The sequence below is a fragment of the Peromyscus eremicus genome, chromosome 1 (genome assembly GCF_949786415.1).
Source record: "Peromyscus eremicus chromosome 1, PerEre_H2_v1, whole genome shotgun sequence".
NCBI classification, from domain to species: Eukaryota; Metazoa; Chordata; class Mammalia; order Rodentia; family Cricetidae; genus Peromyscus; species Peromyscus eremicus.
This window is the reverse complement of record NC_081416.1, coordinates 189,001,531-189,023,960: the sequence shown is the minus strand read 5'-3', so window position 1 is coordinate 189,023,960 and position 22,430 is coordinate 189,001,531. Positions and strand designations below refer to the sequence as shown.

The 22,430-nt window shown below is 37.4% G+C and overlaps 1 protein-coding gene across 1 annotated transcript in view; it reads right to left on the bottom strand.

The window, feature by feature from the left end:
- LOC131903619 (vomeronasal type-2 receptor 116-like) overlaps nucleotides 1-22,430 on the bottom strand; it is a 73,383-nt gene that overhangs the window by 32,580 nt on the left and 18,373 nt on the right. Inside the window, exons 2-4 of the mRNA XM_059254317.1 lie at nucleotides 18,859-18,948; nucleotides 16,873-17,004; nucleotides 14,781-14,904 (exon numbers count right to left, since the gene is read on the bottom strand). Of these exons, the coding sequence (XP_059110300.1) occupies nucleotides 14,781-14,904; nucleotides 16,873-17,004; nucleotides 18,859-18,948 (346 nt within the window). The remainder of the gene's footprint in view (nucleotides 1-14,780; nucleotides 14,905-16,872; nucleotides 17,005-18,858; nucleotides 18,949-22,430) is intronic.

Sequence of the window (22,430 nt, the reverse complement as noted above, 5' to 3'; positions counted from 1 at the left end):
TTTCCTGGTGACATTAGTAAAAAATGGAAAAGATTCTTGATATAGTGGTGAGAACTCATAAAAACTGCAATCCTGCAGCTCTCTATAGGATGTGTAGAAAGCCACACTGTACATCATCTAGGCAGCTAGACATCTGAGGCTATCTTCCCCTAATGCTGTTCTGCTTCTGTATCACTGGAGAGAGGTACTTGTGAAAGTTATTTGCTGCAGTCTTTCCAGACATGGTAATTTGTTTTTCTCCTGAGTAGAGTGGATGCCATAAGTCCTCCTGAGGTACTCTTTCAACTCAGAGAAAACTGATATAGAACAGAGATGGCTAGGCTCACCAGTGGATGCATAACTGATAACAATGAATATCTGTTTCCCAAAAATTCATCTACATTCATGTAGGGAAAGATAGGACCCTATATTCCCCTCCCTGGTGCTTGTTTGGATGTTGAAAGGCCCAGTATTATTCAGCCACAGTGCAGGCAACAACAACAGCAAACTGGCGTGAGATCTTGACTCTAAACATGAAACAGTAGTGCTGGCACTGTAGTAATCCTTTCCAATGTAGGTACTCCATGCAGGGATCCAGAAGTTCTGGTCAGAAAGTTCATTGACAAGAATAATCCTGATTTGTTGATGAAACCTTGAGAGATACATACTGATAATCGAAAAGTTCATTGTAAAAAGAATGCCATATTTGGCGTGTTATGCATTATCCTTTTGCATACTTACACATTCATTTAAAGTTCTGATTAGGTTCCTAGAAGCATATTATGACTCTGGAAATAAATTAATACAGTGTAAAACAACAAAGACATAGGAATTTTGTGGATGTCATAAAGCAGACATCACATGTTTAATGCTCAACAAATGAATATTCATCCCATTTACTGAAACACACAAACCAATTTCAATGGTTCAACTTAAATTATGTGTGTCATCTGGTTCACAACTTCTACATGAGCTTCAGGAAGGGTGCATGGGGAGAGAGTCATGGGTTACTTGCACCAGGTTACCTAAATCCCAACATTTGCCCTTCATCTTAGTCTTAAATGGAATTAAAATTAAGAGGTTCACTGAGATGTTAAGAATAGATTTGCAGTATAGAGATCTCAGCCATGTAAGAGGAACAACATATAACATATCTTGAATTCTATGTGCAGATACACTTAACATGTTAATATTGAAGATGCAGGAAACAGAGTTACATCTCTATATTTTAGTATTTTTGAAGTACAGCTTGTTTGAGGGTAGTTGGAAGACGAAAATGATTGGATGGTGATGGATTTAATATACAGCCAATCCAGAGGTTCCATAAAGGACAGTTACTTACTGGGTTTTCCAAACACAGAAGTGGCATATTTTTTTTTACCGGTTTTGTAATTCCTTATCGTATCTTTCAAAGCAAGAATTTTATTATTTCTTCTCTTAGAAGTATGGATTTATTTAAGAATGTGAATAGTATGGGTCAGTATCAAGTAACAGTGAAGGCTGAATTTTTTTTTCTTTTTGGTTTTTTCGAGACAGGATTTCTCTGCGTAGCTTTGTGCCTTTCCTGGAACTCACTCTGTAGCCCAGGCTGGCCTGGAACTCAGAGATCTGCCTGCCTCTGCCTCCATAGTGCTGGGATTAAAGGTGTGCGCCACCACGCCTGGGGAGTGCTGAAGTATTTTGATGAAGGATTACAAATCTTAAAAGAGCCATTATGTCAGAGACCTCCAACATGCTGTATCTGTATAAGGAACAACACACCTGAAGCAATCACATGATTTATTCATTGTTCAGATACCAACCAAATACTAGTAAAGGTATGGGTGAAGGAGAAAACACATTATTTATTTCATCAGATGACCTTAAGAACCAATACATAGCTGAACCAATCACATTATTATCATTGAAACAAATCTTAGACTAATTTTATAACATAGGCTGTGTACACAACCTGATACATTTGTGACATGAAGCTGCAGGGATCCCAAAATAGCTTGACCACACAACTGCCATGAAAGGCTTAGAGGTCCAGACAAAGCATCTGTGACAGGCTTACTGGCAGGTAACACCCAGACCTAGGAAAAGCCATAAACTGACCCCACCCAGGGAGGGCCTACATTTAAGGGGAAGTACCTGATCTCTCAAACATTCCTAACATTAGATAAGGTTAGATAAGACAGCCAGATGTCCCTGAATCTAACACATACTATTAGTGTTCGACTGATAGGCCTAGACAAATATCAGTCAAATAGGGTCCTGAACCCTGGCAACCCCCTCACCCCAACCTCTTATATGAATAAAATACTCTACCCTGCTTGGGCTCAGGGCTCTGCTCTCACTGCTGCAATGGATAGACTGAGAGACCAAGCTTGGAGCTTGAAAATAAAGGCTCATTGCTTTTACATGTGGTATTCCATCTCTGTGGTAGTCTTTCAGGTTTTCCTGCAATCTGGGCATAACTGGAGCCATGGATGTAACATTTGATACAGTTTTTCAGATCTCATTTCATTCACATACTTGCCAGAATGTAGTGCTTAGATCAGTATTAAGTTACAAGAATTACAGAACAGAAGGTAGAGTCCTTTTGTGCATTTACTCATTCACATAGTCTTCTAAGTCAGCAAAGAATATATGAAACCAGTGAAAACAGGTTGTAGCTCCCCTAATAAACATGACTATAGGGCAGAGGCAGGCAGAGCGGTGGCTGAGGTAGGCAGAGGGGCAGCAGAGCCAGGCAGATTGGTGGCAGAGATGGGATGTAATAAAGACCAGAAACTTAGCTATTACCCACCGAGGAGATAGTGAAAACAAGGAGATTAAGAGCTTGGAACAGGGATGCCTTTAATCCCAGCACTCAGGGAAGGAGCTATCTCCATGGTACGTGACCAGAAGGGATCCTAATGAAAGACCCTAACCCTTCAGGCTTACACCCCCCAAGCACCAGGAGAATAAGTAACTAAAAAGAAAACTAGTTCCAAGGGCAACCTGACTCAGCCATTATTCATCCACCCCTGCCACAATGTGACAATGTAAAGATATTTCTATTAAGAGATGTGCTCAACTGTGACTGGGATAATTGTAAATGTTCCAGGAAAGACCACTGTGATCTTTGTGTAAACTCCACTCCCGCCCTGATACTCCCCTTGAGGTTTCGGGAAGAATGTGCATGCGGACATGACTGTACCCACTCTGTGATCACTCTGTGATCAGACCATGATCTTATGAAATTAGCCTCTAGACATAAATCAATCAAAATGAAATTGTATGGGGATTGTAATCTTATGGCTTTTGTGGGTTTTTCCTTTAAAAGTACCCATGTGATTGCAATAGGTGTGACTCTTGCTCTCTGGAGCTGAGTTAGCCTCACTGTACAGCTGCAATAAACCTCTTGCTGTTGCATCAACTGGACCAGAGTCTGGGTTTTTGGGGCACCCACTTGAGACCCTAGATTTTGGGGTCTATCACTAACACTCTGTCTGAGGCTAGCCCAGGTCCCAGCTGCTGATCTTGCAAAACCCAACAACTAGAGGTGTTAGTGAGATTACCCTACAAAACAACCTTCTCAGCTGAGATCCATTCAGGAGAGGATTGAGAATCCTACAGTCTGAAGTCTGAGGAAACAAGATTAGCTGAGGAGTTGATGAATGAGCAAAACATGACCTAAGAACACAAATAAGGTGCCACTTAGCCACTGAACCAGATCAACAGAATCATAAGCCTACACTACACCGACTGGGAACAGATAAGCCCCCATCTCCGGACCAGCAGATCAGGTCTCTAGCCCCTCGGCCCTACCCATCAGAGTCCCAGGGACAGACAGCTACCTTCCCCTGCTCCCCCACCAAAAAAACAAAAAAAAACAAAAAACAACCGCTATGATCCTAACAACCACTGAAACCATAAGCACAGCCTGCACCAACTGGGACCAACTATTCCCTGAGACAGAACGCACAAACACTGATAGGACTAAGCTGCTCCTGAAGAAACAGAGCCCAACAGCACTGATTTAACAAAGAACTCCTAGTGGACTAAGACTAACAATTAGAACAAGAGAGGCACCTTCAGATACAGACAGCGCCTGCACCCAGCAGAGGAAGAGATAAGTAGACGCCAGTGCAAAAATACAGGCAAAAATATAAAGACCTATATGACAACATCAGAACCTAGTGATTCTATACCTGCAAGACCTGAACATACCAAGGCAGAAGAAACAGAAGAAATCAATCATACAAATGACTTTAAAATAATTTTACAGACTCTCATTTGTTGATTATTGAAACAATTTCCCATGCTGTTGAATTACTTTTCATAGAGTTCTACTTTTTTGTTTGTTTGTTTTTGTTTTTTTGAGACAGGGTTTCACTGTGTAGCTTTGCTCCTTTTCTGGAACTCACTTGGTAGCCCAGGCTGGCCTAAAACTCACAGAGGTCTGCCTGGCTCTGCCTCCTGAGTGCTGGGTTTAAAGTCGTGCGCCATGACCGCCCAGCTTTATCTGTAATTTTAAGTGTATTCTCTATATTTTCTTCCCAAGATTTCAGTGTTTCAGGTTTTGAGTAAATCTTTACCTCATTTTGAATTGGTGTCTGTACAAGGTGGTAGATGTGGATCCATTTCAGTCTGTAAGTGAATGTGAAGTTTTGTCAAAAATGCTTGCCAAATGCCAGAATATGTTCTCTTGATACCCTCATCAAAAACGATGGTCCATAGCTGTTCAGAATAGTTTTGAGTCAGGTTCTCTCACTGAGCCTTGAGTCACTGGAGGACATGCTCTTGTAGACATGACATAGGACTATGAAGAGTATAGAATAGAAACTGATTAGAGAAGAGAATCTGGTTCCCAAAAGTGCAGTGAGATCTGTTTGTGAATAATTCACAAGAGTGAGCAGGATATGAGGGGACCAAAGGGTATGGTGTTTTTGGCAGTCCTGTGGTGGTGGTAAGAAAAAGGTGACTATTTCCATTAGGGACTCGGCCCTACACAGGTCATCTTGAAGATCACAGTAAGGAAGCAGTTGTGGTTTTGTAGAATCCCAAACAGAATATACAAGAAAAAATGCCTAATCAATGGCAAGATGTTAGCCTTGTTTTCAGAATACAAGATGGAGATGTGTTGGGAGAAGTGGAGCAGGGTTGACACAATCAGTGTGTGTTTTGTGTGGCTACTAGGGAAGCAAGCATTGAAGGAATAAAGTGACCGGGATTTAACATTGGTCTTGATTTGTGTTGTATATCAGCAATGTTCTTTGAGTACAGATATCCAAATTTCATGGAAAGACAAAAAGAGAGCGCCTAGTGAATCTGCACAGGTAGAAGAAGTACATTTTCATTTTTAGAAAAAGAGGTGACTCCTCTTTCAACTGTACTTAGCAATATGAATAGAATTGTGAGTTTGCTTAGACGAAATGGATTGTCTTTTCTAGGAAAAGAGGTATAGTTTTACAAGCTTATGAAAGATCTGTGGGAGTAATATTGCTTTCTAGACCTTCACAACCAAGACCTCAGCTGAGGGACATTCCATTTATGTTACATTATAAAAAATTGTTTCTACATTCTCCCCTTGTCATGAGAAACTTAGTAACACTGAATTAAAAGAAATGAAATTATAAAACAGTAGACATGTAATGCTAGTGATCACTGTCCTGATTCAGGACAACAAGGAAAGAAAGAAATTAAAATAAATTATATGAAAGTAGAAGATTGGCTAAAAATGGAAGTGAGGAATTTCAAAGTTGCAAACCACAACATTTGTAACTCTGACAGAAATTAACACCACCAAAAAAATGTATGTTCTCTATAGGATTAAATAGAAACACCTCTTGATGGTGGGCTATCACACATAAAAGTTTAAAGAATATAAAAATGCAATGTCCTTGGAGATGGGTGAGACAGGACTGAATGATGATCAGAGAGTTACATGCTAGGAAATACCTAACTAAGTAAATGCTTCTATATATCAGTACCAAGAACTCATAGAAAATGTTACAAAGTCTCCAGGCTATAGCTTGAGCAGGGGCAAAATGTTGCATTTTCCCCATGGATGTATTTGGCAAGCATAAGAGAAGCCACAGAGAGCAGCCAGGAAGCTTTTTACCAAATTTTAGAAAGTCACTCTGTACAGAACTGTATGGTAAACTCAGATTGCCTTCAAGGGGGCACTAAGAGGACATGACATGTGGAGAGACTTAATCTGAAGAAGTATGTACATAAGGATGGATACTGGCAAAGATAGAGGTACCTTGTTCTGTAGTAATGTGGAAAGGTGGGGTTCCCCTACTGGAGACTGGATGATCCACAAATATCCCTCAGATTCCAGATTAATGTCTGTCCTGATCTATGCTGTTATTTTTGCACTTTAGTCATCATCATCCCACATTTGTGGTGAGATTTTGAAGACGATGGAACATTTTAGAGTTTAGACATTTGAGTGAATGTAAATTACCATTACTATTATTCATTAAAATTATTCTTATCACCAAACTTTGAAGGTATTTCCACTTCTTATTCCACCCTACAGTGTTTGTTCCACCATCTCTCATGTGAGGACTTAATACAAGTTCTCATCAGCAAGAAACTGCTGTTATGATTTTTCAGGCCAAAATGGTATGAAATTTCTAAAACCATTAAGCTAAGTAGAATTGATAAACTTTAAGTGCTTCATCTCCTGTTATTTCTTTCAACCAAGAAAGAAGTAACTAATGCCAATATTCACAAATTGTTTACCTCCAGGGGAACTCACATTGTGCTTATGTTTTTCTCCATAAAGTTCTCTTTGTTAGGATTAACTCCCATGCCTATTGTTGAACTGAGCTCACTGCCTGCCTCTACTCCAGTCCACTGTGCTCATAACAGTGATCTGCCACCTTGTCACTCACTTTTGATTCTAAGCTGTAATGTTCTTAACAAATATTAGATATCCATCAGGCTTCTTTGTTAGTTCCACAAAGTGAGAGGTTCCATTTCCTCTCACCTAAAAAAAGTGAAGTTAGAAAGAACAAAAGAAAACACTGTGAAACAAGTGAATGAGCCTTTCTGCCATGCTCATTTGTGCTACTTCCTTCAGAACATTACTAGAAATGGTAACCTGCTAAACTATTGCTTAGGGAAACAATCTCCTTGTGTAATTTGCAGTTAAACAGTAAAGAATAATACAGCATTCCATTTATATAGTTGTCTAGAATAACTAACCTCTGATTCAAAGAACTGTCTTCTTTTTGTTGTTATTTTTGAGGCAGTATGTTAATTAGAATATTTCTCCACAAAAGATCTCTTTACTTGACTTTTGGGACCTTACTCCTCATATTGAGTTGTCTTGCCCAGCCTTAATACACAAAGAGGTACTTATATTTATTGGAACTTTATAAGCCATGTTCTGTTGACATCCATAGGAGATCTTCCTTTTCTTGAACAGAAAAGGAGGCAGAGTGGATTTGGGTTTGGGAAAAGAGATGGGGTGGAAGGGATGATCTGCAAGGAAGGAGGAAGGAGAAACTGGGACCTGTATATAAAATAAAGAAGAAAGAAAGAAACAAGGAAAGATTGAAAAAGAATATTTCTCCCCCCTCTTTCTTTAATATTGTCTTTATATCACCCCCTGATCTTCTAATTCAAAGTGTCTTTTTTGATGAATTGTCATGGCATGCATATATGTATTTGGATTTGCCTAAACAGCATACTGAGGACATGTAATGTTACATGTATGCATATTTACAGGGCTAAGCATTTGGCACTGAGCAAACACTTTGTATACCTGGAGAGTGCTACCTCCCATGATCCTAGCTTTACTCATTTGTCTGTAGTTATTTGTGTAGGGTTGAGAATCTTATCAATGCCCTACATAGCCAATGAGTGCTAGAGTGACAGAATTATCTTGGCAGTAACCAACACATCTCTATTTGGTTTCCAATCCAGCTCAAACAAGAGAAATATCATGCTAACAAACTGCCTCCCTTGCAAAAATCATCGAAACTGAACATGTTTACCATTATATACTGTCAAGGCTGCATGTGTCCTAGCAAAGGAAACACACATACACACACACACACACACACACACACACACACACACACACACCACCCAGAGAGAGAGAAAGAGAGAGAGAGAGAGAGAGAGAGAGAGAGAGAGAGAGAGAGAGAGAGAGAGAGGAAGCTAGAGATAGATGGATAGAGAGAAAGGATGGAGGAAGGGAGAGAGGGAAAGAAAGACTATTGAGGAAAATTAGACGGGAGGTTCTCTGTCTGTCTAAGAGCCCTAATCCCTCCTGAAATAGACATTCCAGGTACAGGCAGTGGGTTGAAGTCCCCACACCAGTGTTAAGAACTCCTCACATATATTCTGTAAGGAAGCCCAGTATATGCAGTGGGTCCACAGCATGGATTTTAGTGGAACTGAACCTGTGGTTCTTAATGGTACCTTAGAAGAAGGGGTATATATAGCTTATGGATTCCCTTGGGAATGACTTTTAGCAACAAAATAATTATAAAATTTTTTATGGTATTTTCCTTTTTGAGAACATGGATTTTGTTATCGTAAGTTATTTTGGCTTGAAGGAAAGTGCTTCCTTTGTAGATGCTCATTGCGGAAAAGCACTAGGGTGTTAGAAGAATGTTAGGTTGACCAGTCCCATAGTAAAGTCAATAAATTATTATTCTCATCATGTTTCTAAAACATAAAATGTCTATACTGTGAGGAAATTTTGTCTCAATATTTACTATTAAATCAAACCTGAGAGTAAAATAAATATCTCTGTGTATTCATTGTCCTTCAAGTATAAATTAATTTATTTCCTAATTTTTATTTAAAGACAATATTGATGTAAATTTCAGGGTAATTTCAGAACATATCTAATTACTTAGTAAGAAAAGCTAAAGAACAAATTTAAAAACGTAGATGACTTATATCAATTTTTTTGGTTTATTTTTTGAGACAGGGTTTCTCTGTGTAGCTTTCTGCCTTTCCTGGAACTCACTTGGTAGCCCAGGCTGGCCTCAAACTCACAGAGATCCACCTGCCTCTGTCTCCCGAGTCAATTTTAAATGCCAATGATTAGAAAAGCATTTTATTTTTGAGATTACAGTGAAATCACATCATTTTTCCATTCTCCTTTCTCCACTAAAAGCTCCTGTATACCCATTCTTTCTCTTTCAAACTCATGAATTGTTTTTTATAATTGTTATTACATATATACATATAGATGTATATAACTACATAATATATAACTCATATGCACAAATAACCTATGCATTTAATTGAAATAATATATATGATCCATATATATGTACCTATATATATATATAATCCTAAATTATGTATGAATATCATTTTGTCTTACAAATTATTTAGTTTATTTTGTCCCATGTTAGACTTTTTCTTCCTCTCTCAGCATTACTTTGTTCATTGTAGTTCTTTATGGTTGAGATTCTGTAAGATTTTCCCATCCACATCAGGATGCCAAAGGCTGTGGTCCTAGTTCAGCTCATATTTAGGAAGTCATGTTTATCAGACTTTATGTGTCTTTATGGGTAATATATGACATTTCTAAGAGACATAATATCCCAGAAAACTCCCTTGTCCTCAGACTCTTACATTCTTTCTATTCCATCTCCCTCAGTGAAACCTGAACCTCAGGAGTGGCAGTAGTATTTATTGTAAATGTATCAGGCAGAACTGGGATTCACAATTCTTCATTTTGATTGGTTGTGAATTTGTATCATTGTATGCATCTGTTTCAATGACATGTCCTTAAAGAGATGTGAGGAATGGACTTAACTGTATGTATGGGAACAAGTATTCTGAATGTTTAAGGGCTATGGTGCCTTAGTGAAGTGGCAGTTACAGTTTCTCCTCTGAGATCCAAGACTTCACTAGATCTTGGTAGCTGGTTTGGTTTCCATAACTAGGCATGATTTCCCTTTTGACCAGCAGGAATTCTGTTAATTTACAGCTAACAACTGCATTTGTGAAACCTCTTAGGCTAGTATAAAGATATAAGAGCAAAGAAGTCACCACAACTAAGATAAAACTCACAGTAGTAAAGGTCTAAAAAGTTTATAGAATTTTACTTTTATTTAATGATGTGGAAATAGAAATAATTTACTTAATACATTGTATGTATTTCTATAAATTGGTCATTAATTCTGGAGAAATATGCAATAATAAAGTTGCACATGGTAACCTATTCATGATTTTAGATTAAGAACACATACCACTTCAAGGAAAAGCAGTAAATTGCAAGAAGCATTCCAGAAATTATGTGTAAATGTCCAGATTTAAGGAGAAGCGGGTGTCATAATCTAGACTTAAAACATTTGGAAATGTTACATAAGTCATCAGAGTGTAAATAAGGAAGGGGTTCATGTAGTTAGACCTAGTTACATGTGCTGAGTGACTGACATTTGACATTGAGTAATATAATTCTTACTAAATATACGTTAATTTAGCAAGTGATATCTTATGCAATGACTGATGAAGTATTATGTTTACCAGAGATTATATTTACATTTTGAAAATCCTGTGATTATTCTTCAGAATAATCACTCAAATCCAAATGAAAACATGATCATTTACTAAAGAGCCTTGAGGAATTAAGAAACAGATTGATGCTCTTGTACAAATCTTGTCTATTGAAAGTTGAATATAAAATTATAATCTACATATTTTACAACAGTGATTGGAAGGCAAGATAAAAATTTACTAAGATCCACTTTTAAAATTTAAAACAGCATGTGACTAACACTATTGGATAAGAAAATATGCACAAAGCTCTTAAGAAATTTAAATCTATAACATGAATATTAACAGTCTATATTAGAGAAGAATATGGTGTGGTGATGTGACTGGCTATCTTAAATCTCAGAAGAGCAGAGGCAGATGTAGTCAGATCTCTATGGGTCAAAAATATCAATATATTCACAGAAAGTTTCAGACAAGCCGAGATGTATTCTGAGGTCCTGCTCATATGAAAATACAAGCAGGATTTCAATCATGGATAACTTTATTGGCTCCAGTATAAAGAGGCTATAATACAATTGGTTGAAAACATAATAGCTCAATGATTCAAACCCATACAATAATGGTGTAACACAATTTGCACGAGATATCAACTGAACTTCATTTTTGAAATTCATCCCTTAACATAAGAACTGTTTAGCTTTGAACTAGGTTTTGGGAAGTTTTTTTCCTTTCAGAATGTGGCCTATTCCTGATATGAGGAATTCAAATTTTATCTGGCCTTATTAAGATAATGTAACACTTAGGGCCAAAAATGAAGCCAAGGAGGGCTGCACTAGAAGCCAAGATGGAGAAGACTTCCATAGCCACCATGACCTTCCCCTTGGTGCTGTGGTAGACAGGGAGGAAGGTGACCCAAACACAGAAGAACACCAGCATGCTGGATCGGAACTTGGCTTCATTGAATGTGTCTGGCAGATTCCAGGACAAAAAAGGCCATAATGTAAATTCCAAGTGCCAAGGAGCAGAGGTATCCCAGTATAGCATGGAAGGCAAAATCAGAGCCTTTGTTACACACAAGGATGATATGTCCATTTTGAGCATGATCATCTTTGTCAAGGAAGGGAGGTGAGGTTCCTAGCCAGATTCCACAGAGGACAAGGTGGCCTAGAGAACATATGGGGATTATAAGTTTTGGAGCCTTTGATATTATTGACGACCTCAACACCCTCCTTGGAAAAGTGACCTTGAAGGCAATAAGCACAGTGATAGCTTTGGCCAACACAGTGGCAAGAGCCACAGTGAAAGCACCTCCAAATACGATCTGTTGCAGGATACAGGTTGTAGTGTTGGGATAGCCAAGGAAGAGCAAGGAACATAGGAAACACACATTGAGTGTGATGAGCAACATGTAACTGAGGGTCCTATTATTAGCCTTGACAAGTGGAGTGTCTCTGTGCTTCACAAATAGTGCAAGAACCACAGTTGTGAGGACAAAGAAGCACAGAGCTATGGTTGTGAGAGACATTCCCAAGGGGTCCTTATGGTCACAGTTTTCTGGAGGCAGTGTTTCTTCTTTGTGTTTGCATAATGACTTTCTGGACACTTCATGCACTTTTCCATATCTAATAAAAAGTAAAAGTTGAAGTTATCCCTGTAACTCTAACCCGTTTCTCTCTACCTGTTAACAGGACTGCTATCTACACCACTTTCCTTTTTCTCAGAAACAAAGGAGTATGAAGTCTGTAGTGAATACTTTCATATTCATACCACCTATCTTCCTTATTAGATATTTCAGTTAATATTTATATGCACATATAAATTGTGTGGCTCCAACTCAGCCCACTTTCGTCATACTCCATTTCTTACTGTCTTCATCTCTTACTTCCCAAGTTTATGTGCTCTCAATGTCTTCTTTTTACATTTTAATACACAGCGAGTCTATTCAGTCATGCTAGTATTTACAAGTTATGTGGGAATCTGCTGGAATATGGGTAAAATTTTCAGAATCCACAACCTTAAATAAAAGTGATGTCCCTTTTTTGTAAGTAGTTATCAATTACCAGTAGCTTCTCATACAACCCCTCTTCTTCACTGTGGTATAAAGTACATATACCTTTTTTTTCTTACATACTTTCAGTGACTCTTGTGTGTTTGGTGTATCTTTTTGCAAGTCTTTAGAATACTGAGTTACAATGCATAAACCTACTTTATGTCTGATACCACATCATAAGTTATATCCACATTATGAATTTGAATAGTGCAAAAGAGAGAGAATATCCTTTGAAATTATTTTCATAAAATCCTGTTCTTAAACATACTTTCTCAAATTTCTTATCATCATAAAGTTCTTTATGTTTTCTAATTTGGCTCTATAGGCATTATTATATTTTTAAAGTATTGAATAATGTAATAGTGACCTGTTGTCATTCCCATTGGGGAAAGGGCAGAACTATTTTGGAGTATGAAATAAAATAGTCCTATAATATTCTGCTTTGAAAATTTGCAAAATTCATCATGTATTTGAGGTAATTTAAATTGATTTATGCATGCCAGATTACCAATGTCATTTTTCCTGTTTATATAAAAGAAACACATCCCTACCTAGACTTGTAATTTTATTTTGTGATGAATTTTATTAACATATTATTGAATAAACTTCAGTAGAATAAAATGTATTTGTATATATCTTGTAAATATTGCTTCCTTCAGCTATTGTGACACATTGTTATATCTGTTGTCATGGCCTACTTTCAAGGTATTTCCTCATACTCTGTTATTTCCTTCTCTTTTATGTGAAGATATTTTTTTCTTTTGATTTTCTAACTTACAATGGATGGCTAACATGTATAATTCCATTCCTTACTAAAGGCACATGGTACATGTAATAAAAACTACTACATATAAAATAACTACATGTACTTCAAGATACTATAACATTTTTGATACATTGAATCAGTAATCTATCCTCAAATATCTGACATAATTGAGCTACATAATTTTTGGAAGTATACTTATTAATTAGGAGCTGTGAAGAAATTTTCATGGATAAATGAACCATTCCTAATATATATGAATGTGTACCTTGTGTGCATAGAGATTCACCAAAGGAGTGTTTTTTTAAATAACAGCTTGAAGGTACAGTCTATTATATCTCAAGGTGAGATATCCATGGAAGAAGTTGCAGAAAGATTCTAGTAGTCAGAGGTCATGAAATACTGGAATAGAAGTTTCAGACAAAGCAGGGCAGTTGAACATATAAATTTAGGTATGATATCATGCATATAAAATGAGAAAGCCCAGGGAAGACCAAATATCATCAGGCATATAAGGTTGACATAAAGTACTACCCTTAACTGAGAAGCTATTTGACCTCATAGCTGTTATAAGAGGAAGACGCATTAATCTGTAAGAGTGTGGTAATTAGTTCATACTCCACCAGGGGGCTACAACAAAGAGTATTTGGGTAGCAGAAATTGAATTGAATGAGTTTCTCTTAATTATTTAAAGGGAGAGAGAAGAAGTTAGATAGGTAGATAAGTGGAAGATTTTGGACGGTATGAAAATGATCCAAATACATAGTATGATATTCTCAAAGAAAAAGAATTGTTTACAAATGTTAAAATTGATATAACCATGGTCACAAATTAATTATTGGGTATGAGAATACTAGCTTTTAAAGATTTTTCTTCCCAGTGTAATATGCTGTGAACAGGTTCATGACCTCTTATTCAAAGCAGAGATTCTATATTCCATTGCAGCTCTTAGGTCTTGATACAGCTCTCCAAAACAGACTGCTGAAACTGCCTTGGGGATATTGTTTAATATACTGTTTCTCAAAGTTGAAGCAGAAAAAATGGACATCATTCTATTTATTAAGGAAATTTGAAATTATTAGTTATGCTGTACAGTCAGAAGTTATATATTGGGGGTATCAAATACAAATTTCTAGTTATCTGTTCTGTATGAAAAACCTTGCTTAGAAGAATCATTATTAGAGGAACCTATCCTACAGTTAAGTGAGTTAAAATCATTATTGAAATACAGTTAGAACAACATCCAATTTTGATACTTTCTTACTATGTGTTACACTATCTGTGGGAAAAAGCATATTGATTAGCAGGGAGGAAGGAGGTTTTCTACAGCAAACAATATATGCATTTGATTATAAATTAAATCAACTATAAATTTCAATGCTGACTCTGTACTATTTTAAGACATGGTGATACACATTTAATACCCTAATTAAGAGAAGGAATAAATTTGTGTGACTTCTCTCTGGATATTTTTCAGTTTTTAAGATAATGCAGAATCCTGTAGAAATGTGGAACCATTTCTGTAAGATTTATTCTTACCTGTATCATTGAAAATCTCATTGTCTCCATGTGGAGTGCAATCATAGCAGCAAACAGCCTTGCTCTCTGGGGAAATTTTCCTGAATCCAGGCCCACAGCTCTCACTGCACACAGACTTAGGAATCTGAGAATAATGGGAGCAAAGTTAATAAAGGCTCATGGTTTGTTGAAAACCTGAATAATAGTGCTTTTTAATATAGCAAAATTAATTTACAAATTTTATTTCTATAAATGTAGAAGAAGATATTGGACATTTGTGATCCAATAAAAAGTTCTGAGGATTATCACACTGTTAGACTGTTTGGAGCATAATGAGGTAGGGAAAATTATGATGCTGTTAAGTCATAAAAGCCATGACCTAGAAGGTCAAGTGGTTCTGTCTCTATATTTACTTTTTAATGTGCTGAAAAACTTCTATTTTCACCATGATTGTGGATCTTGCTAGTCAACCTGACAGGACTTATAATCACCTTGTAAAGAAATTGTTAGGCGTTTCTGTGAGTATTCTTAAAGAGAAGTTTAAAGGTTTCATTCTATAGATTGTTGTCTCAGAATGAATAACAATTAAAAAAGGGGGATCTGTGGTATTTACTTTTTTTTTTGACTGAGGATATGATGTCATCAGGAACCTCATGCTCCTAGAGGAATGAATTCCCAAAGATAATGGCTACATTTTCACACTGTCAGCCAAAAGAAATACTTTCTTAAGTTATATTGGCTATGCATGTATTTGCAGCAGCAGAACAGGAGAGAAAATGCTCACTAAAATATTTTTCCATTTAAGCAGTGGATAAAAGAAAAATGATAATTATTCATGGTCTGTAATTTTTAAGCATGGAATCAAAAGAACTCCTCAAACTTTAGATACAGTGAAGGAATTCTAATAGAGACATTGTGTAGTGGTTTGTATTAAAAGTGGCAATTATAAGCAGAGATAAATGACTACATATTTCCTCAATGGTGGTGCTATCTTGAGAGTTATTGATACTTTAAGAGTTGCAGGCTTATTGGCAGAAGTATTTCAGGGGTGGGAATTTTGAACATTTATGAGCCTCAGCTAATTCAGTATTCACTCTCTGCTTCCAGTGTGTTCACTGAGATATTTTGTTTCAGCTTCCTGACCATCTCTCCATCAATGCCACACACTGTCATGATTCCTGATCATAAAGGACTCTCAAACTTCTAGAAGCATAAGCCAGATAAACTCTTTTTTCCAAATGTCACTTTGGTGATATTGTTTGATCATAGCACAAAAACATAACTTACTCAGTTTTGTGTGGTGAAAATAGAGATTTTTCTACATCAGAGTGTCCTGGGAGACATTATGGGAATTTCATGTACCACTTCTCAGGTGTACTTAATTTGTGTCAACTTGACAAAAACTAAGCCGTGCATCACTGAACATTAACAATCATTTAAATTTAAGAACTTCCATTTTTAAGAATGAGGGAATGATAATACACTGTCTTGCTGTGGGATGTTCTGTATGGCAAATGTGTTGCTGATTGGTCAATAAAACACTGATTGGCCATTGGCTAGGCAGGAAGTGTAGGCAGGACAAGGAGGAGAATAAAGCTGGGAAGTGGAAGGCTGAGTCAGAGAGACACTGCCAGCCGCCATGATGACAAACAGCATGTGAAGATGCCGGTAAGCCACGAGCCATGTGGCAAGGTATAGATTTATAGAAATGGATTAATTCAAGCTGTAAGAACAGTTAACAAGAAGCCTGCCATGGCCATACAGTTTGTAACCAATATAAGTCTCCTTGTTTACTTGGTCGGGTCTGAGAGGCTGTGGGACTGGCAGGTGGCAGAGATTTGTCCTGACTGTGGGCCAGGCAAGAAAACTCTAGCTACACTGTCTTCTATTAGTTATGTTTTATCCCTCACTTACTCCAAGTTTTACAGTAATGGGATTTATTTTCAAAACCAAGAGTTATTATGCTGGGGGGATATATTTGTGTTTTTGTGATAAGTTGAATGCACTGTGAGAATACATAACCCACTTCAGAATATGTTTTTGGCCATTGTATCATCTGCTCAGATAAAGACAACCATTGGTCATGGGGAGCATTGGACAAAAAGGTTACTACTTTCACTTTTTGTCCAAGACCCTTTGGAAAGTTCCAAAAGTTGAGAATATCATACTTATTATCATTTATCTTCTGTTTCCATTCTAAGGCCATGTTGTCTCGCACATGGATATTCCTCAAGAAAGGATGAAGCTGAAAGGGATGCAAGAACATGTTTTAAAATGGTTGTGAGAGGTTGATCAGAAATGAATTAAAGAGTGACTATCACTGTTCATAATCTCTGGTGTAAGATACAATATTTTTGTAGTATCACTGAGGGTGAGCAATGATTACCTAAGTTAATGGAATGCTATTCTACCTGTTAAGGACAGTCATCCGAAAGAAAATCTTCTAAACAAACTCAGGAAAGGAATCAGTGAGTACTGATTAAAGCAAATTTTAATTTCTTTAAAATAAACTATGCCTATTTACATTAAGGGTGTATCCAAAAGTTCAGACTGTAAAATGTTGGTACAGATGTCTAAATAGTAAACAAAATCATTTATGTACTGACACCTTGTGGTAATGAGATGTCATCATTTCATTTACTGAGAGATTTCTTAGTATTCTAATGTAATCTATTACCACAAGAAGATTGTAAGGATATTAGTGACAAAATTTATATTCTCTAAAATCATTTTCTCCTTACCACTAACACCCCATTCCTCAGCAACATGTACACAAAGATCTGCACTGACCTGAAATATGAGATAACAAATGAAGATTTTCCTGTGGACATAAAATTTAAAATGTTGAAATATGTAACACCCAGTTTCATGCCTATGAAACCTCTCAATATATCACATTGTTGATGCTCTAATACAACGGAATGGATATTATCTGCCAGGGGAAGAACACCATGTTTTTCCCATTTCCAAATGGTTGCATTTGTACTTGCTGAAGACTCATCTCATGGAGACTGTGAGCCAGAGTATAAACAGCACTGTATGTATTGTAGCTGTCTTCATTCATTGCTATATCAAAAATGTGTCTAGGCAGTAATTCCAAGGAAGCATTGGGTTGCCAGTTCTCCAAAAGTTGACAATCAAGCTCTGAAAATGAGCACTCGAAGAACAAAACCCACAATTTAGAGAGGTAACTGTCTTATGGGTATTTATAAGGATTTACTGTTTGGATAAAATTTTTAAATTTAATAACCTGCTCATGGTGTTGTGAAAACACGAGATTTCCATGGATTGAATCTAGCAAGAAATAATCAGCGATATTAGTAATGTCCCATTGAGAGGTCATAACCCAGACTTTCCTTGTCAAAATCTGTTGCCCTAGGTTTCTCATTAAACCTCGTAGTGAATCATTGCCACCATAAATGATGATGATGTTGGCCAATTATTCCTTGACCATGCCAAGACTTTTCCAGTATTTGTATGGAAATGAATTCCAGGTGCTTTGGATCATTTTGACAAAAGCTATTCAGACTCGATTGTTCTCCATTTTTCTCTGATATCTGATAGAAACTGAGTTCCTCTGTGGTCATCTGGGATAAGCAGACCAACCCATGACCAGCCAAAATGAAGCATCAAAGAGACCATGGCAAGAGACAGAGATGTACCTTTGGGGGCCATTTAATAGAGGGAAGTAAACTGATCTCTGTCACTCAAGATAGGATCAAAAAGGCCAACAGTGAGCTGTAGAAAAAAACAATTGGGAACAAGGAAAAGAACAATGGCATTATACACAATCCTTATTCTTCAGAAACAGATGGAAATGAATAGCATAATGATGGATTCATCCTGAAATTAAAGGCAAGTTTATATGACAGAATTTTTCAGAAAATGACTCGCCTGCACTCCATTTTTAGTAGTCCTCCTTGTCTACCCCATCCTCCCCTTTCTTTCATTTCCTAGTGACTGAAATAGAGGTCCATCTCTAATTGTCTGGACACTTGTCACCAATAGCTACCTAATTCAAATGTCCCACTTTTACCTTTGCATACCTCAAAATGACAGCAAAAGGAGATCTGGCTCTTTTGCCCACACAACTCCTCACCTGTGGAAATTTGTAGAGCTGAAGCAATGTCCCAATATGGGCAGATTTTGCCAATGATGGTCCTGTTAGTGCAGCAGCTGACTTTCTCTCCTTTAGACAGTTATAATTAGAGATTACTCATGCTTTTGAGCCAAATAACGGCATTGATAAGAATGTTTTTCTCACTGTATGGGACATTGTAGAAATCAAATCCCAGAGATATATTGGGTAAAATGTGAGGGTTCCTGTTGATCTGTAGCTAGAGTTTTCCTGCCTGGCCCAAGGTCAGGGCAAATCTCTCTCACCCGCCAATCCCACAGCCACTCAGACCCAACCAAGTAAACACAGAGACTTATATTGGTTACAAATTGTATGGCCATAGCAGGCTTCTTACTAACTGTTCTTACAGCTTAAATTAATCCATTTCTATTAATCTATACCTTGCCACATGGCTCGTGGCTTACCGGCATCTTCACATGCGGCTTGTCATCGTGGCGGCTGGCAGTGTCTCTCTGACTCAGCCTTCCACTTCCCAGCTTTATTGTCCTCCTTGTCCCGCCTATCCTTCCTGCCTAGCCAATAACCAATCAGTGATTTATTTACTGACCAATCAGCAACACACTTGACATACAGACCATCCCACAGCACTTCCCCTTTTCATTTCTTAAAAAGGAAGGTTTTAACCTTTACATATCTCCAAAGTCAGCTTGGTATATTTGGGAATTTGGGCGTAGTTTCTCTTACTACTTCATGCTGGAGGGGGGCGCTGTATCTTATGGGGACACAAAGAATATTTTAGGATTATGGAGTAGTCCATGAGGGTGTATCGTCTGAGCCAGTTGCCTCAAAACGGTTCTGGATGTTGGATCATCTGGGCCATGGTGTCATCGGAAACCTTTCAGGTGGTCTTGGCTGGTCAAACCTGATGTATCTTAATCTGGAACAAATCCATAGCCTCTGGCTTTCTGTGGAAACAAAAGCAGAGCCTCCTTTCCAAAGCAACATATCTTTACATCCAAATTTTGAAGTCAAGGTACCTTTAAAGTATACATTTTGGCATACCTCAACAGCTTTTGTAATCAAATGTTTTTCTTCAGTTACGAATATCAAAGAGAACATAATCCAGATTCTCTGTGTGGTAGCCATCTTTACGTGGCTTATTTTTTTATATTAGCTTGAGCCTATTGCTTTAAACTGCAGCCTTCTAAGCCTGAAACGGTGCTGGCACTGTGGTTGCTGGCTCCGCTTACTTCAGCTTCCCAACATGGCGGTAGTACATTTTCTGCCAGCTCTGGGAGCCATCAACTCTCAGAAATAGTGGGTCTATGCTTCTATCAAAGCAGCGTGTAGCCCAGAAACCTCTTTTTTTTTGTTTTTGTTTTTGTTTTGTACTAGCAAAGGCTAAATCCACCACACAGCTTAATGTGCCACTTGCAGAGGCCTCATTCCCGCCATACTGCAGGTCGAGCATGCACACCAGGAACCTGCCATAGTAGCTCAAACACGCAGGATGCCGCTAGCTTGAAAGAGACAACTAGGAGCTGTTTTTACCTCCATTTTAGAATCTTTTTACTCAGGTTTTAGGTGGAAACTCTTGCCAACACGTTGGGCACCATTTGTAGCTAGAGTTTTCCTGCCTGGACCAAGGTCAGGGCAAATCTCTCTCACCCGCCAATCCCACAGCCACTCAGACCCAACCAAGTAAACACAGAGACTTATATTGGTTACAAACTGTATGGCCGTGGCAGGCTTCTTACTAACTGTTCTTACAGCTTAAATTAATCCATTTCTATTAATCTATACCTTGCCACATGGCTCGTGGCTTACCGGCATCTTCACATGCGGCTTGTCATCGTGGCAGCTGGCAGTGTCTCTCTGATTCAGCCTTCCACTTCCCAGCTTTATTGTCCTCCTTGTCCCGCCTATCCTTCCTGCCTAGCCAATGGCCAATCAGTGATTTATTTACTGACCAATCAGCAACACACTTGACATACAGACCATCCCACAGCATTGATCTCCTCAATGGCAAATAGCAGGGCCAGAACCGACTCATATATTTTAAAATTATACCTGCAAAAATTGAATAAAATTATACCTGAGGAAATTACAGACCACACAGACTGCAGATTTTGTGCAATGGTTTTCCAATTCAAATATTAGTGTTTATATAAAATACACATTTAAAATTCTCCACTAAATGCCTGGAATTCAAATTACTGTGTTACCTTGTTAGGATGGCATAAGATACTGTAGTTATGACCCACATAATTGGCAGTCCCATGACTCTTCACTGTACTTTCTACTTTATTTGGTACACTAAAAATCTTGCCCATGGATTTAAAAGTGTCCATTAAAAATACTTTATCTCCTGCTTCATTGTTTTTTGATGTTTATCTTCTACAATTAGAAGAAAATAAATAATCCGCCATTAAGACACCCATCTTTCCAAGATAATATCTGAATCAAAGAATACTACTGAAATAGTGTGATTCATCTTTATAAATATTTGTGATACTTTGACAATATTATCTTTTTGTGAGTTGATATTTTTTGCCATTTATGTTTATGCTTGTGTTTGTGTGTGTGTGTGCTCCACTGTGTGTGAAAATGTTAGAATATAAATATTATTATTGCAAAATGGATAACAACCTCCACAAGCAGTTCTGCCTTTACTAGTCCTTTTAACAGAGCCTTACTGTTTCCAATGCATTTGCCTGGATATCTTCATTGCATACTTCCACTGCTTCTTGTGTAAAAAGTTTCATCTCCTCCACATGATCCCTAGATCACAAATATTCACTCATGAAATTTCTGTGGATCTGAACTCAGGTAATCTCACTTTTACCTGAAGCATTTTTACCTTCTGAGGTATTTCTTATTTTATTTTCATTGCCTGAAATTCATTGGAATACCATAAGATAAGAGTTGAATAACACCATTTCCAGACAATGGAAACCTATTCTTGAATTGTTGTTTTTAGAGGAGTCCAACAGACTTCCTCTAAAGCTATAGGCTGCTGCCCATGCCCTTCATAACTTTTAGAAAAAGAAGATAAGATCTTATTGCTGAAGACATCACACACTTCTGACATTAGGTTAAATGATCAATCTTTATTTACCAGGAAGCCTCCCTACTGAGGACTGGCTCCCAATGTTACAGAAGGAATCATACAATGAACAAAAGCTATCAATAATCCTATCCATCTATAAGGACAGTGAATGAAAATTATATTAAGCAGAGTCAGATATCCTGATAGGTATAATCATGACACTTACATTCTTGGATAACAAATTGGACTTAAGGCATGATGGGATAGGAAGGAAGCTATGACTGTAACTGTACTTATACATATAGACAACTACCTATACCAGAATACATGGACTCTAGAAAAGAACCTACTACTGTCAGTTTTCTTAACTATTATAATCCATACTATAAATCTAAATTTAACCTTATACCCACAAATAAGTATAGCTCTCCCCCCTGTATAAAGATGCTTCCTTATATGGTAGACACAGATTATTACAGGATGCAACAATTTGTAATAACATACTGTTTAGTCAGCTGCATGGTGTCTACCCCCAATTAATACA